The following is a 16271-nucleotide window of genomic DNA, read 5'->3' as shown; positions in this document are numbered from 1 at the left end:
GTACCATTTGACATTTAAGCGAAACAACCCCGCCCCTCTGGCCTGCCCAGCATATTTTTTACGTCAAAAGATAAAGCTTTTATTCAAATGTTTGTTCCCGTCTGCTCCTAATTCACAATTTAAATTGGAAAAAAAATACTCAAATGCCTTTTTAAGCTTAATTATCTTTCAGAATCATCAGAAAACTCAATTTTCATTTGAGTGGGTCTTTAAAATACATTTGTTTTGGGGGTTGACTAAAGTATCAATGAGTTGTTTCTTCATGGCAGCAAACAGAAAAACCTTTATAGAAACCTCATGCTAAAGATCATGGAATCCAAAGTGATGTTTTATCCCTCTGAAAGGTTAACTTTAATATATCGCTTTGTCACGCTGTATCTTCAGGCTCCTCCCACACAGCTTTCCTTAGATCTGGGAGGAGTTTGTGGGAAGCTATGAAGCACTTTCAGCCAGCCTCAGGAATCCTGGCAAACTTTCAAACCCCTCAGTAAAGGGAAGCGGTTCTCGGCCCTCACGGTCCTCAGTGCCAGTTGTGAACTGAGGACACTGCCAGGTGGTTGTAGGAATACTTTGGGTATCACCTGATTCCTGTCGGCACATCTGCTGAAGACACAGAGGCTAAGGAGCGAGGAGTGGACCAGTCCATCACCTAAGCTGAGAAACTTTAAAAAAAAACAAAAAAACCTTGATGAAAAGGGTGTGTCACTCTCCAGTCTGGCAAAAAACAAAAAGAAAAAAAGCATTTTACTTGTATGAAGAAGCTTGTGATTTTATTTTACAAAAGGTAACCAATAGAGACACTTTGGCTTAATAGGGGAATTTTGGTCAGGCACTACAAAAGACTACCAAACCCAGAGCTCGGGTCCTTTTACCCAGGAAGTCAAACTGAAAAAGGTAAGCAGACACAAGTATCATACTAAACTCAATACATCCAAACAAACCACACAACAATACAGGAGTTGACACTGTGTGTATGTGTGTGTCATGTGTTATGATGAACTTGCTCGGTTGTTTTAGTAGTTGAGTGTGTGTGTGCCCCCCAACCCGCGTTGGCTTGGTCTGAGTGTATGTCATGCATCACTTGCAGATGCCTTTCTGGAGAGGTACACCAGCAGGCATGTCCCAGTGAGAGGAGACCATCCCAAAGGACGGTCTGTGTCTCTGCTTAGACTGTTGTCCTCACAACCTGACTTCTGATCAGCAGGAAAGGATTATTGGATGGAGGACATGTGCCTTTCACTAACATCTTTCCAGAAAACCATAATTGAGTAGGTTTTTTGTTCATAATTTTTACTTTTTCTTTTTATTCCTTCCTGGTCCATTTTTTGGCAGGTTGGTTGGTGTAGACATGAAACTCTTAAATTATCCTTTAAATGAATCTCGTTTGAAAGGCAAAAACACAAAATAGAACTGAATCTTTTTTGTTTGGGTAGAATGACAGTAAATTAGTGCAGGAAGAAATTTGACTTTCTTCCAACTTTCTTTTTATTGTTTCAAACGTTCAGAATCAACGGAAAACAAAGGAAGGACCGCAGACCTGCGTGAGATAAAGACACTTGACTGGATCTTCACATCATGTATGTAGAGAAAGTTAATGAGGGTTTTGGGTGAGGAGTTTTTCTGTGGTTTTTGTCTAATAAATCATTTCTGTCTCCCTCCTAAAAGGTTAATCTGTTGGTTTCAAGAATATGCGTTTTCCTTCTGTTTTTACAGTCCTCCTCCCTTGACCCTCATCACATCCTGTCCTCTTCCTCCTCGGCCTCTTCGTTTCACTGCAGAGGAATAAAACCAGAAGGATTCCTTGGTTCCTGGCATTGGGAGACTCGCCCTCGCCAGGATGAAATGCACAGCTGTCACTTTGGTTTGGTCAGCGTCATTCATGCCTTTCAAAGTTACCACAAGAACCAGGCTGCTTTGATGAGAGGAGAGCACACACACCAGCAGGCCTGAACCTCTTCTGGAGTCATGACTGTGTTTGCTTCAGCAACAGGAGATGAACTTTCAGCTCAGCGTCTTTCTGCTGGAGCCCAAAGGTTTTCACCTTAAATTCGGCCTCATCAGACAGTCGACCAGCAATGAAAGGATGCAGTCATGACCAGATGAAACGATAGAGATGGGTGGAGTTGAAGAGAGAGGAGGACTCCCATAGCGACCACAGGGAGGGGACATGATGAGGAGAACCCAGAGGGGGAGGAACAACTGTTTCCAGAGGAAGGAGCGTCTCTTTGCTCTCAAGGTTTCAGCCGGGAAACAACATCTGTCTTTATAAACTATCCGGACTAATAGAGACATCTGGACCTCCCGAGGCGCGTGGGAGGGGAGTTCTGGTGAGCAGCTGACTCACAGCAGAGGGGGACTTCTTCTTCTTCTTTCTTCTTCTTCTTCTTCTTCCTCCAGCAGGAGCACCTGCTCATCACTGAGATTACTTTCCATCCTCCGAGGTTCCAACTTCAAAGTGAGCAGCAGTCCTCCAAAGAGGCCATTGTCTGTGCTGAAAAGGCTCGGATAGCTTGTAATTATGCAGCTCTCTGCTCCTGCTGCTGCGTGAGCAGAGGAGAGGAGGTTTTCTCCAAGATTAGAGAAGGTGGAAGGAGGAAAGACGACAGCAGTCCAGGAGGGAGGGAGAGGTAAACAGAGGCGGTAAACACAGCAGCGCTCCTCTAAACACATCCAAGAGAGGTCAGGGCTGTTTGTGAGGAGCAGAAGACAGCTGAAGACACATGGCCTCCTGCAACCTCTCCTGGTTTTGCAGCAAGATGCAGCGGCCCACCTCCGCCCTGCTGCTCCTGCTCTGCCTCTCCCTGTGGAGCCAGCAGGCCGAGGCCGCCGTGCACTCCAGCTTCCGCCAGCTCAGCGGCCGCGAGAAGAAGGAGATGCAGAAGGAGATCCTGAGCATCCTGGGGCTCCCGGGGAGGCCCAGACCCCACCCGCCGTTGCGCCCACCCTCCTCCGCCCCGCTCTTCATGCTGGACCTCTACCACGCCATGTCTGCTGACGGGGAGGACGAGGGGAACGAGATCCTCATGGGTGGCCCCGCCGTGGGCACGCTCAGGGGGGGGGCGCAGGTCCACCACGCGGCCCTGCCGACCCTCAGCACCCACACGCCGCCGCTGGGGACGGTGGTGAGCGAGGCGGACACGGTGATGAGCTTTGTCAACCTGGGTGAGGGTTTTTAATTACTATATATTTTAATTTTTAGCAGCTCAGACTCAAGTTTCTGATTGAATGGAAGAAAAGTAGTTTAGATGAAAGCATCATGTGGTCAGAGAAGGATGGAAATAGTGAGCAGGCAATTGTGTTTTCAGTTGTGAATGTGATCAATGTAATTCCAGTAGATTTTGAAGGAGAAAAGCGGCTCATGCCGCTTTTCTCCTTCAAAATCTACTGGAATTACATTGATGACGTCAACAATTAGAAAGTTACATTAATTTAAAGAACATAAATAATAAAGCTATGGTGTTAAAGGATTAAAGCTGGTCATGTGACTAATGTATTCCTGTAAATAAATTCTGTATTAGTGAATCAGTGAAAAATCTCCAGTAAATTTAATTTAAAAAAACATTAATTTGAACTCATTTTCTGTGTTTTAAATGTCTTAAAACTCATTTTAGGACTGAATTCATCACTATTTTTTAGTAATTTTTCCGCTTTGAGATCCAGATTTGCAACTTTTTTTTATACTCACTTCATTTTTCTGATATTTTGAAGTCTGTGTGACAAGTGAAGATAAGTGCTGCCATCAGTCTGACCGATGCCTATCACAGCATGGAAATTAAACATCCTCCTCTTGACGGCTTCCTTCCTGAACTCCTCAGGGTTTTAGATGATAATCTGCTCCGGTTTTACCGTGGGAATCATCTCAAACTCAAATATTAAAGTTCTTCTCTGTTAATCTGCAGAGGTTTTGCAAACTAAGATGACACATCAACTTAATAATTGATGCATTTTTGCTGAAATTGATAAAAAATGTCATCAAATCTGTATAAAATGTGAGGGAAATGAAGTGGAAGCGATGAATAATTCTCCTGAAAATGTAAATAGATGACCCAGCTGGACGGAATTAAAGGCCCGAAGGGTCTGAAGTCAGATGCAAAGGCTGCTGTGGAGGAGCTCCTCTAAAAATACCAGGCAGGCCTGTAATTAGTGGTGTGTGTGCAGAGCAGCCTCTGCGGTTCAGGGAGCCAAGTGTCTCTAATTACCGCTGCGTGTTTGTGGATGTGAGGACGCCCAGCCTGACGGGGGCTGCTGACCTGCTGCTCCGCTCGCCATTTGTCATGTTTTTGAGTTTCACAGAGACGCACAAACTCACATGTTCTGTGGGGTTTGGATGCAGCTTCCCCTGATTGTGACGGAAAGTTGGGTGAAAAAAAATACTAGAATCTGAGCTTTTTAAACGTCTCAAGCTGGAAAAACGTTGATGGATCGAACGTGTTTCACAGTTTCCTCCTGAAAGTGTCTGACGGACACGAATCTGGAGTGTTTGCAGGAAAAGTTAGTGAACTAGGTGTTTTCTTTGGAAGCATTTGAGCGATCCTTGAAGCTGGTGGAACAGAAACGCTCAGCTGTTCTGCAAACAGCAGAATCTTTTCTTTCTACAAATCTGAAACTTGTGCAACAAATAGTTAAAACACTTGGGTCAGCATTTGCTCTGACTGTTGATCCGTCCTGAGTTTTTCTTGGAGGACTTTTTGCTGAAGTTTCTCACACAGACCAGCACTATTATTGTGCACAGATATCAAGAAATGTAAAAAATTCACTCCTTTTCCAGCCAAACTTTAACACTAAATATGTATTCTATTGGTTAGGTAATACTGGTATAGTTGAAGTTTTTTTTTGTTTTTTTTTTTTGTGAAAGAACAAAATCTTAATTATTGGATATTAGCTATAAGCCAAACACATGTTTTAACACGTCAATTATTGGCAAAAAGGCTATAAACAAAAGAAGGTTTGTTTTTATCAGTATAGTTGATATTTTTAAGCTTTTCCAAATAAGTTTAAGACTTGAAATCATACATGCTCGAACTGTCCCTCAGTACTTGAGAACTTTTGAAGCGATTTTATTTCTTCACCTAAGTAATTATTTGAATGACTACTAGAAAATAACACCAATTTTACTTGAATATTCTTCGTAGATACTCTACCCGCCTCCTTGAAAAAGACAGAGATTTACTGTTTAAGAAAAGATAAAGGAAAGTCTGATCATATTTTGGAATACTTGCAAATATTGCATATTTCCAAGTATGTCAAAGCATTTAGAGGATTTCAGAGTAGTTTGGAATATTTTGGAGCTTTTCAAACATTTCCAAGTATTTGTGAGTATTTTTTGAGCATTTTAAAGCCCTTTGGATAATTTATGAGCATTACTGAAGTATTTTAAAGCATTTTGGAGGACTTGTGAGTACTGTTGAAGCATTTTAAAGCCTTTTCAGGGATTTGTGATTATTATTTGAGCCTTTTGGAGGATTTATAAGCATTATTGAAGTATTAAAAAAATAGGATTTGTGAGTATTTCAGAGCCTTTTAGTGGATTTGAGAGCATTTTTGAAGTATTTCAAAGTCTTTTGAAGGATTTGTGAGTATTTTGGAATATTTCAGAGCCTTTTGGAGGATTTGAGATTTTTTTTTTTAAGTTTTTCAAAAATATTTTAGATCAAGAGTTTTTGAGTATTACGTATTTCAGACCTTTTCAAGAGTTTTCCAAAGTCTTTCAGAGTATTTCAGTGAATGTCAAAGCTCTTCATGGATCTCCCAACAAAGCATTACATTTGTTGCTAAAGCTTGTATGACGAACATACTTTTTTAATGTTTAGTGAGGGTTTTTATTTTTCTTCAGAAGTGAGATCGTGACAGTACAAAGTTACAGTTACAGTGTTATTTTTTTTAACCAGTCTCTGCTGCTTGAACATGCTGAGATCCTTCTGTCTGTGCAGTGGAGCACGAGCGGGACCTGCTGCAGCCTCGTCCCTACTGGAAGGAGTTTCGTTTTGACCTGACCCCCCTCCCTAAGGGCGAGACGGTGACGGCGGCCGAGTTTCGGATATACAAGACGCTGACGGTGGGCCAGAGAGCGAACCGAACCCTGCACATCTCCGTCTACGAGATCCAGCGAGAGAGCCGGCACAGGTTTCCACTCTCACACCTCCAGCCTTTGATTCTGCAGTTTCAGCACCATTTAAACTGAACAGAGAAGTTCACTGAGACGACTCAGTGATGTGTAAATGTCATTAATTATGGAGCACATCAGTAGAAACATTATTTGTAGTGACTATTTCAGTAGGTCACTACATTGAGTGTATGGCAAGCAATAGAGACCAAAAAATTGACCTATTTTCTGTTGTATTCTGGACCTCACAGCTTGCCATAGATTAGATTTTTGACACATTCCCGACATAAATCCAGAGCTCTTTTCTTTATTGAGGGAAATTCCAGTTTGTGTTTACTTTGCAGAAACAAATAAACCTGAAAAAACTGTTTCCTCCCTGCACCTTACATTTATCTGCCCTGGTGCAGAACTTTACCTCTGAAAGGGAAGAATGAATGCCTCCAACAGAGTTACTCATGGGTCTGTCTGTGAAATCTTTATGGTTTTTTGGAAATGTTTTGGATTATTTGAGTTTATGAGGAAACTCTGATTCATAGAGGAGAAGGCCTGACCAACATTTGAACTTTCCACTCGTGTTTTCCCTCAGAGAGCCGGAGCTGGTGCTGCTGGACATGCAGTCTGTACCAGCAGGACAGGAGGGTTGGCTGGCCTTTGACGTCACCTCAGCCTCCAACCACTGGCTGCTCCACCCTCGCAGCAACCTGGGCATACGCCTGTACGTGGAGACTGAAGAAGGTGAGTCTTGAGCTGGCAGATCACCACACAATTGCCATTGAAGCTGTATAAAAGTCAGCGTGTCGTCCTCCAGACCGCTCCATGTCTGCAGGGTGGATCGGGTTGGTCGGCCGTAAGGGGCCTCGCTCCAAACAGCCCTTCATGGTGACCTTCTTCAGGGAGAGCCAGGTCCCGTGTCGGCCGCCTCGAGCTGTCAAGCCTCCGCCCAGGAAAAAGAAGATCAAGTACGACCTCCCGCTGCCGGCCATCCACAGTGAGTTTCACACGGAAAGCTGAGTTTTTGAAAGCTTTTCTCGATGCTGTTATGTAGTGTTGCATTTCTTTCTGAATAAATCTTTGTTTCTTGTTTGTTCAGATAAAATTTCTGTAAACAAAGTGGGTCAGCCTTGCAGGAAACATGAGCTCTACGTCAGCTTCAGTGACCTGGGATGGAAGGCAAGTAACAAACTGTGGTTATGTACTTATATAACTCCTGTCTGCATTCTCCAAAGCAGACGTTTCCAAACTGTTTGGGTCAAAGAAGTGAAGCAAAAGTCTGTTTCTTGTCATTTCTGACTCCGAGCTTGTTTTTAAAAGTGCTTCATTCAGCGCCCCCTAGAGGCAGATGAAAGTCAGCGTCTGTATTTGTGCTCATTTTCCAAATTACTTTAGTTATTTTTAATGAAAAAAACTACTTTACTCGAAAACACTAAAATAATGTTTTTTCTCTTTTGTTCTCCTCCTGGAGGCTGACAGCTGAAACATTTGGTCAAATAAGTTGAAAATGACCTGAAAATCCACATTTGTTTGTGAAAGGTTTTTTTTTTTAACCAGTTGTGGGTTTTCCACTCCTGAATGTAAGATTCTCAGCTTTATGGTAATTTTATCACCACTTTTTCAAACTCTTCAAACATGTTGTTTTGTTTTTGAGTTTATGATTTTCTTGTTGTTTGCAAACTCTGAATAACATCATCTAAGAGCAGGCGGATGATTAAGGACCCACTCCAATGAAAATCAAGCTTTTAACATGTTCTTGTAGCATTTTGTCATGATGGAGGGCATACAATAATTTTGATTTAAGATCTGCCAAAGTCTCCTTTCTCTGGTCCAATTCTGACACAACCACTTGCAGACAAATACGTCCAACAATTCTCCTCGTCTGAGCTGTCATGTGATCAGTTTTTCTTTTGCTAAGCCAATGTTAGCTTGAGCACATGAGGGGCTAACAGGAGAGAGAGTAAGCAAAGGGTTGATGGGAAGTTAGAGGAGGCTAACTTCCACACCGAAGATTCCACCAACAATTCAGAGGCAAATTTCTAATAAGCTCCTGCAGAAAATATGTCTGTAAAAACAACACAGGCTTTTTGATCATAACTAAAAGACCACTGGGAACAATTTTACTATAGAAAATTATAGTCGATGACAAAAGTGTTTTTTTTTCCTGCTGTTCAGGACTGGGTTTTGGCTCCCACGGGCTACTCTGCATACTACTGTCACGGGGAGTGCTTCTATCCTCTGGGTTCCTGCATGAACGCCACAAACCACGCCCTCATCCAGCAGGTGGTGAGTGAAGCGCCGTCACCTCGGCTGATTCTCGTCTTTAAGCAGTTAACCTCCAGCCGGTGCTCATCATCAAATGATGCATGCAGTGTAGTATTACCTGTGATGTAGACCGTCAGATCTCAGTAATCTGTTTCTGCAGGTCCACTTAATAAAGCCAGACGAGGTTCCCAAAGCCTGCTGCGCCCCCAAGAAGCTCAGCCCCATTTCTGTCTTGTTTTATGACGACAGCAACAATGTCATCCTCAAAAAGCATCGCAACATGGTGGTGAAGACCTGCGGCTGTCAGTGAAGATGCATCTGCTGTTTAGAGTTCAGAGCTTTGCAACTCCTGACACCTTTGGAGAAAGTTTGACTTCAGAAGCAGATCTTTGTCCTTCAATTGTCTATTCAGGCTAAGATATAGCGCTGCTTTTGTTTTAAAGGGGTTTTATTAGAGCATCCAGATGGAGATCACTTTGAACTTTGATATAATCCCACCCACGGCACCTTCGTTCTGTTTCATGGCTGCTCTGGATCCAGTTGAGTTTTCAACCTGCTTTGCCTTCAAAAACTCTAAGAAGCTGCACAACTGTCTCTCCACTCCCTTCACAGACGAAGAAAACAGCTGATGCTTTCAATCAACTTATTTTTAATTTTTGGATTATTTTACTGATTATTGTTTTGCACCAAATCCCAGAATTTCAGAATATGTCTCACCATGCTCCAGTTCAGTTTTATTAAAAGCAAATGAGTAGCTAAAGAATAAACTACCTGACAACACTCCTGCTGTGAAGAAGACTCCACATCATGAAACAAATCATTTTTCAAGCTATTTTCTAATGAAGAGTTTGATCGTATTGTTTAACCCTCTGAGTATCAAACATGAGTCCAGACGTTACATTACTTCATTTATTCAAAAGAGATTAAAAAACAATACAATGAAACTAAACTTTTATTTTGACAGTTTGTAAAGAAACATTTTCACCACTAAAATTCACTCAGTCCTTTGGGCTTTTTAGTCAACGGAACGCATCAATGAGCAGTCTTATTTTCAAAGGAAATTATGAGAAAACAAATGGTTCTGGTTCAAAGTGGGAGGTGGGCGATGTGGCTGTGGGGGGAGAACAACAGAAAAGTGAAATGCAGTTGTGTGTGAGGTACAGTTGTGCTGAACACAGCAGCACCGAGGAGCCAGAGTGCGGAGCGGACGACGTCCTGTTAAACTGACATGAACATGATAGCAACAGCCGTGAAACTGCTGCTGTGGGGGGGTCCTGACGGCTGCAGCGTCGGTGAAGGAGGAACGCGTTCCCTCACCCCTTTGAGCTTTAAACAATAAATACAAAACGGGCTGCTGGTGTGTTTATGGATGCCTCATTGTTTCCCCACACAAGCAGCCAAAGCACAGACACACCCACCCCCTCCCAATGTCCACGAACACGGGCAGGACCCAGCGATCGTCATCCTTCAGGTGCAGCGACTCAGCGCTCGATCCGTGGTCGTCGTGTATCTGAAAGCGTTTAAAGACCCCCTGGTTTATTGATACTGTCAGTTACTTTGCTTGATATCTAACTGCAGGGTTCTGTACAGTAAAAGAGCATTTATTTTTTTAAGTAATTGAAATAAAAATCATGATCTGTTACTTTTGCTGTGATACAGACGCTCCTGCGCAAATATGATGCTGAATTCTGTTTTTAATTTTCCAGAGATGCAGTCTGGACTTTTCACAGCACTGACATACGGGATAAAATCTGACTGAACTCACCCAGGTTCAGGTGCAATAAGCAATCCTTATGCTTGAACGTCTGCCAGTTCAGGGGGCATGGGGGACTTGGGGTGCTTGCTTTCAAAGTGCTGCTTGAAGGTTTTTGGGTCAGGCATTTGTGTCTGAAAGAATCAGAAGGACTAAATAAGTTTACCTTCCAAAAGCTAAACACCATCCCAATCACACAGCTTCCGTTTTATTTTTATTTTTAGTACAAAGGAAAAAGAAGCAGAAAAAACTGATGACTGTAAGGAGTAACTATATAGTGCTAATTTAGACAAAATGCTAATTCATTCCCTACCCCTACGGCTCCCCCTACTGCTCCAGTCATTTGGGAGTGTTCAAACTTGGTTTTTAAGGGGGAAGCATAGTGAGCGACACTAGCGTCACATTTGTGCTAAGTAAGAAATAAAACTAAATGTTATATATTTTCCAAGCGCTGGGAGAAATGTGCTAAAGTAGATGACCGGCAACTATACATGGCGCCATCGCGTCCACATTTGAAGACAATATTCTTCTACGTTTAAGGGTAGGAATGAATTCAGATTTACTGTTAGTGAGCACGCTTATGTATCAGTTATTTGTCTCGCACTGACCCGGCACACGGGGCAGGTGTGCACAAGCGCAGCCTTGGCAGCAGTCTTCTGGTCGGCACCCTGAGATTTCTTCTTCTCTGCCGCCTTTTTGGCGTTCTTCTGCTGAGACTGAATCTTCTGCTGCCCACGAGCCATAGCCCTCAGCTTCGACCTGCCAGACAAAACAAAACAAGATATTTACAGGGCACAAACTTTGCTGAAAAGACTCAACTGGAACCGCCAGAACCACAAGGAAGAAACTTTCCTGCCTGAGATGGTTGTGTTTCATTTAAAAGCATCAGTAAGAACCCAGAGAATGTCTCTACTTTGGAGAAGGACAAAAATATAGCTTCTGAAAACTAGTATAAAGAGATACAAAGAGAACTTTTGGGAAGTGACAGGACAGCTTTAAAAGAAAGAGAACAAACCATCAATATCTACTATTTATTTTGATATAATGGAACCTAAAGTTATACTTACAGAATAAGATTCAACATGTATTAAAACTAGAACTTTGAACATTGTGATGCATTGGGCTGACATCAACCATTAGTGTTAATTTTATACAAATAGAGTTTTCTAAAAAAACAAACAGATTTTTTGCCAAAACATCAATTATTCCAGAAAGTCATCAGCGTATTTCATACTAAGGGAGCAGCAGTGTTTCAGCATTATTAGAAGGAACCAGAAAGGTAAATTGACTTTGCATGAACCAATAAAACTTGATCTACATTCATCTCCACACAGAACAATATTTGATTTTTTATGAGAATAATGCAGGAGGGGCTAAAAACAACCAAAGAAGCAGTTACTTTGCCCAAAGTACATTTTGATGTCAAGAGTAAAAAAATCCACCTTGATGCATTGAAAATGAACAATTTAAATGTGTGTCTGTCAAACAATGAAGCAGATGAATCCCAGCAGCAGAGGATCAAGAAGGCAAGAAGTAAACTTTTACTTGTGAACTTCTTTTTGTACCTCGGAAAAACTGGTCAGAAAAAGAAAACTGGAGTAGGGAGAAAACACCTGATACAGGTAACCAAATGGAGCAATATAAGGCCATCTGGAGAAAAAGGTACGACTTTATAGCCTTTAAGACCTTGACTGCACTACATTTGAATGACATTACACTTACATTTAAATGTAGTTTGAGCTGCCAACAACTGGTCTAAGCAACTTAAGAGTTAATACTGCAGAAACATGCAAATACAAGCAAAGCACAACATGTAACCAAATGACAGTTAAAATTGAAGTTTTTGGAGAACTTAAACACAAAAAACTCTGGATTAAATGCTTAAAAAGTTTCTTAGTGTTAGTACTATGTGAGTCAACAAAACCACAAATACGAAAATGGCAATATCCCTAAAAGGCCACCAGATGTTTTCTCAAAAAATACAATAACAATGAACTGAACTCCAGCAAAGAGTTCACAACAATGTCAGACTTCCTAAATCAAACTTAACAAAATCCACACAATGCTAAAACCAAGAGAAACTTTGGTGGGGTACAGTTTCTACCAAACTATAGTTTTAGACTGAAACTTATTGAGTACAACTTATTCTAATCCATGACCCATCTCTGTAGGCCAAAAGTGGTTTGTTTTGGTCCAGGTTAATTGAAGAAAATTAAGATATAAACGCAATTAAATATATTTGTACTAATTAACACCACAAATATGAAAAAATAAAAAACAAACCGACAGCTAGAAGACGTATTTAAAACGATAAACCCTTACTTGCTAACACGGAAGCGAAGTCTATATGTACCACTAGGCGGTTTCCCCAAACGTTTGTTTTACAAAAGGCTGATATTTACCTCCTTACTTCAAACTCCAAAACGCGTAAGCATTCATCTGTAAAATTCCATGCAGTCATTTGTTTAACTGAAAACTAAAATCGCCATAAAAAGGCCTTTCTTCACCCAGCGCCACCATGCTAACGACCCAAGCTAGCAAAACAAGCTGACGCTACTTCTGCTTTATAAACAGAAAACAGCGCCTCTTTATGAGGCAAATACAAACTTTATGTGTTTGCATCAGTTTTCGAAAACATCAACATGAGCTTGCGGTGATTAAGAAGGAAACAAGAATAGTATTTTAAAGAAACCTTACCTTCGACTTTCAACACTGCCTTGGCCCTTTTGTCGTTTTCTTCTTTTTGAATGCTGGGGAAACAAATCAGTAAAACAAAATCTTATCAAAAGAACAGCGCCCTCTGCTGGACTGGAGGGGAACTGTTACAGGGTGTCTGCTATGATTAAGTGTGTGGTTAGACCATTGAGTGCATTTGATTTCAACAACCATTTTTTTTTAATCGCAGTTTATTGCAGCTAACAAAGAAACTTGTAATTTCATTGATTTTTTTAAAAACAAAAATAAACTTTCTATTATATTGTTTTCACTTTGGTTCCCTTAAATTTGAGTTTATAATAAAAAAATGAATGAACTTATTTATAACACTGAAACTGAATTTCTTCTAGCTTACATACTTGTTGCTCTCTTTACACAAAGTTAAGGGTTTGAGTTAAAATTGTAAAAAGAAAACTGAATCTAATTCACAGCTGGAGGAGAATTAAAGAAAGGAGACAATCTTTACATACAGTTTCATCACTTTATTACAGTAAATGAGTCCATATTATACACACAGAACAGGGACAGACAGGTTTGTGTTTCTTTCTCTTTCTTTGCTCCTCAAGCCCTCCATCCCCTGAAGCCCCAGTCCTCCAGGCCGCAATGACACCAGAGTTTACATCTTAAGAAAACAATAGAAACTGTGACGGTAAGGACAGGATGAGCTACAGAAAAGTACAAACAAAACATGATAAAAGGTTGAAATTCAGAAACACACAAACATGCACACAGCTGACCTCTCAAGAAAGTGTCTTTTTTTCATCAATAGCAGCAATTCTGAAATCCACACAGCACATAATACACAAATCGGAGAATCTGAGAACTGCTGGACGTCGTAACGTTATTTGTGTTCCATCTGACTCATCTAAGGCGGTTTGAGTCATCACATTCGGAAACGGCAGTGTCCTGAAGTAAAGGCAATTTTCTGAATACTGCACATCAGTCGAATATTGCTGGCTGGAATGACAAGTTCTGTTCTAAAATGAGAAGTTATTTTTCCAGTCTGAACAGCGCCCTCTACAGGCAAAAGGGAAAAACCGGAAGCCATCAGGGTAAAAATAATAATAAAAAAACAATAAGCTTCACTTTTAGGTTGTCAATATTTATTTTAATTGGCAAGTCAGGAATAAAAAAATGAATTGGATAAAAAATATTCTCAAACTTCCTCATTACTAAACTCACAACTTAAGTTGTAGAAGACTTAAAGATCGCCAATTAACTGGAACATCAACTGCAGAAGAAACAAGGACAGAGCTCGTTAACTTATTCACCTTTTTCCTGTTTTTTGCCCATAAATGGAAGACAACATTCTAGAACAGAACTTTTACAATTCCTCATCCCACGGAGGACGGAACAAAAGGGGGAGAGCCGAGTTACACTGAGCTACTTCACAGTTTCCACTAGACCACAGGACAGAAAGAAAGAGAAAGATCAACAAACGTGAGGAGTGACTGTTTTTTTTTTCTTTTTCTGTCAGTATCTACATTTTGATTGTGAAAAAAAAGCTTATTTACAAAAATGCAGAAACTAAGACTGCTTCATCAACAGGATGTGGGTAGTAAGATATAAACAACTCTGTAATAAAAAGTAAAAAGAAGCAAGAAAAAAAAAATCTGTGATATTTACATGTGCGAAAAGAGACAGAAAGCAGGGAAAGAAATGGCTTTTAAAACTGGAAGAAAAATCAGCTTTGATTGATTCTTTTCCACACCTTTTCATTGCCACAGAAACACTGGCAGCTCTGAGTGCGATCGCCATCGGCCCGATGGACGGGAATCAAAACAGGCTGGTTGGACTCCTAACGGGGAAAAAGGACGGACGACAGTGACCCGTCATTCCGGGAGGTTACAAGTTGGAAATCCGGAGGCAGCTGGCGAGAAAAACGTATTAAAAACAGAGTGGAGAAAAAAAAAAAAGCTCTTCACTCTCTTTTCATTGTCTACTGTGTGTTAACAGCGTCGAGGATCCTTAAAGAAAAAGCTCTGAAGTGGGTGAACAGAAGACAGCAGGTGGAGGCGTTGTACCGTAGTATCAAATGTTCTAAACTACAAACTTTCAAGAGGATGTTTCTGCGCACTAAAGCCGGTATTGTTGGATGCTCTAATCCTAAAGCACTGGCTGTTCAGACTGCAGGCTGGAGTTTGTTCACACACACAGGAATACATTCTCTGCACATCAAACTTGGATTACCTCTAAACTGATGGTTGCTTCTTTTTTTTTTTTTAATCAAGTGCAGACAGAAAAATCTCGTCGAAACAGCTCATCAGGTCAAAAAAGCGAGTTACATTCTTTTAGCTAACACATCCTCAGTGTACATAAGCACTTATGATCTGGGGTTCAGTTTCTGTTTTCCCAAGTAATCAGAACAAAAAAAAAAAATAGTTCGGGGTTTAAAAAAATGATTCAAATCTGCAGGTGAGCTAGATTTAATCTAAACAGTTAAACTCTTAAAATGAACTATTTTGGACTTCCAACCACAGTGTCTAATTAAAATGTTCCACAAAAATCAGTCCGACTGACCTTTAAAAGCCACTAGCAACATCTGAGAACACCAATCCCCACAGAGTCCAGAGTGGTGGAAACAAGAGATCAGAATCTGCTCTGTAAAACTTTCTGCTCCTCAAGCGATAGAAGATTTCTGCTGCAAAGCAGACAGCCTCCTGTGCTGTGATGCTGTGCTGATCTCTGAAGCAAACAAGAAAACTTTACAGCTTTTAAGGTTTGGCAGAACTGTAGTCAAGCAACACAGAAACTCAAACTGATGACAAAAACTCTTACCTTTTTAATTCTACATTTTTGACCAAAAAAAAGTGAAAATCAACCAGAGTTCTTCTGAAAGTTTCATGAGAACGTGTCTTTTTTGGGTCAGGTGAAGGGGACTCTGCAGGGCCACAACCACACACTCTCACGTAGTCCTCAACGAACCAATGAGGCATGTTTTTGGACTGCTTAAGGAAGCCGGAGAAAAACCTGGTATGATTGGTGGAGAACATGCAAACTCCACTCAGAAAGGTTTCTTGGATTCAAACCGGCGCCCTCTGGCTATGAGGTAAGAGTGATTAACTACTACGAAAAAAATAAATCAACACTTTCATTCTAAGGAGTAAAATCCACATTAAAACCTCAATTTAAGAAAACACGTTTCAGTAAATGAAATATTTATTTTTTCTATCCAACAGGAAACAGTAAACTGGTGGATTAAGCTTCGAGTTCTTCCTGGTTCTGATTAATAAACCTCACAATCATGTGTTTTCTCAAGTGTTTTAAATGAAAGTATTTTATTCTGAAGGAGGCTTCCACAGGCTGTACATTAGTCACTGATTGTGGTTAAAAACATTTTCTCCGTTTAAAAAATGACTATAAAAAAGGGGAAAAACACTCTGAACCAGAAATCAAAAACACGTGACTAAACAATTATTTCAGTTGTTTTTTTTTTTCAAAAAT

The 16271-nt window shown here is 40.8% G+C and overlaps 2 protein-coding genes across 4 annotated transcripts; one reads left to right on the top strand and one right to left on the bottom strand.

Moving 5' to 3' along the window:
- Positions 1-322: 322 nt before the first annotated feature.
- zgc:91910 (uncharacterized protein LOC445276 homolog) lies at positions 323-12961 on the bottom strand. Of its 3 annotated transcripts, none has more exons than XM_024294109.2 (4): positions 12515-12662; positions 10721-10871; positions 10125-10246; positions 323-662 (listed from the first exon to the last, which is right to left on the bottom strand). In XM_024294109.2, the coding sequence occupies exons 1-3, from the start codon at positions 12571-12573 to the stop codon at positions 10151-10153; spliced, it is 306 nt and encodes a 101-aa protein (XP_024149877.1). In that variant the 5' UTR covers positions 12574-12662; the 3' UTR covers positions 323-662; positions 10125-10150. The 3 variants fall into 3 exon arrangements, with proteins under 3 accessions (XP_024149877.1, XP_024149891.1, XP_024149871.1); XM_024294123.2 differs by lacking the exons at positions 323-662; positions 12515-12662 and adding exons at positions 9255-9869; positions 12810-12961; XM_024294103.2 differs by lacking the exon at positions 323-662 and adding an exon at positions 9255-9869 and having other exon boundaries at positions 12515-12657.
- On the top strand, positions 657-9139 carry bmp8a (bone morphogenetic protein 8a). The gene is made up of 10 exons (XM_024294092.2): positions 657-894; positions 1088-1268; positions 1506-1577; positions 1714-3162; positions 5931-6123; positions 6690-6838; positions 6912-7091; positions 7194-7273; positions 8270-8380; positions 8520-9139. Exons 4-10 carry the CDS (start codon positions 2721-2723, stop codon positions 8667-8669), a joined length of 1305 nt encoding a protein of 434 aa, XP_024149860.1. The 5' UTR covers positions 657-894; positions 1088-1268; positions 1506-1577; positions 1714-2720; the 3' UTR covers positions 8670-9139.
- Positions 12962-16271: the final 3310 nt, after the last annotated feature.

The sequence above is a fragment of the Oryzias melastigma genome, linkage group LG11, assembly GCF_002922805.2.
Source record: "Oryzias melastigma strain HK-1 linkage group LG11, ASM292280v2, whole genome shotgun sequence".
Taxonomy (NCBI): Eukaryota; Metazoa; Chordata; class Actinopteri; order Beloniformes; family Adrianichthyidae; genus Oryzias; species Oryzias melastigma.
This window is presented reverse-complemented; position numbering and strand designations above follow the sequence as displayed.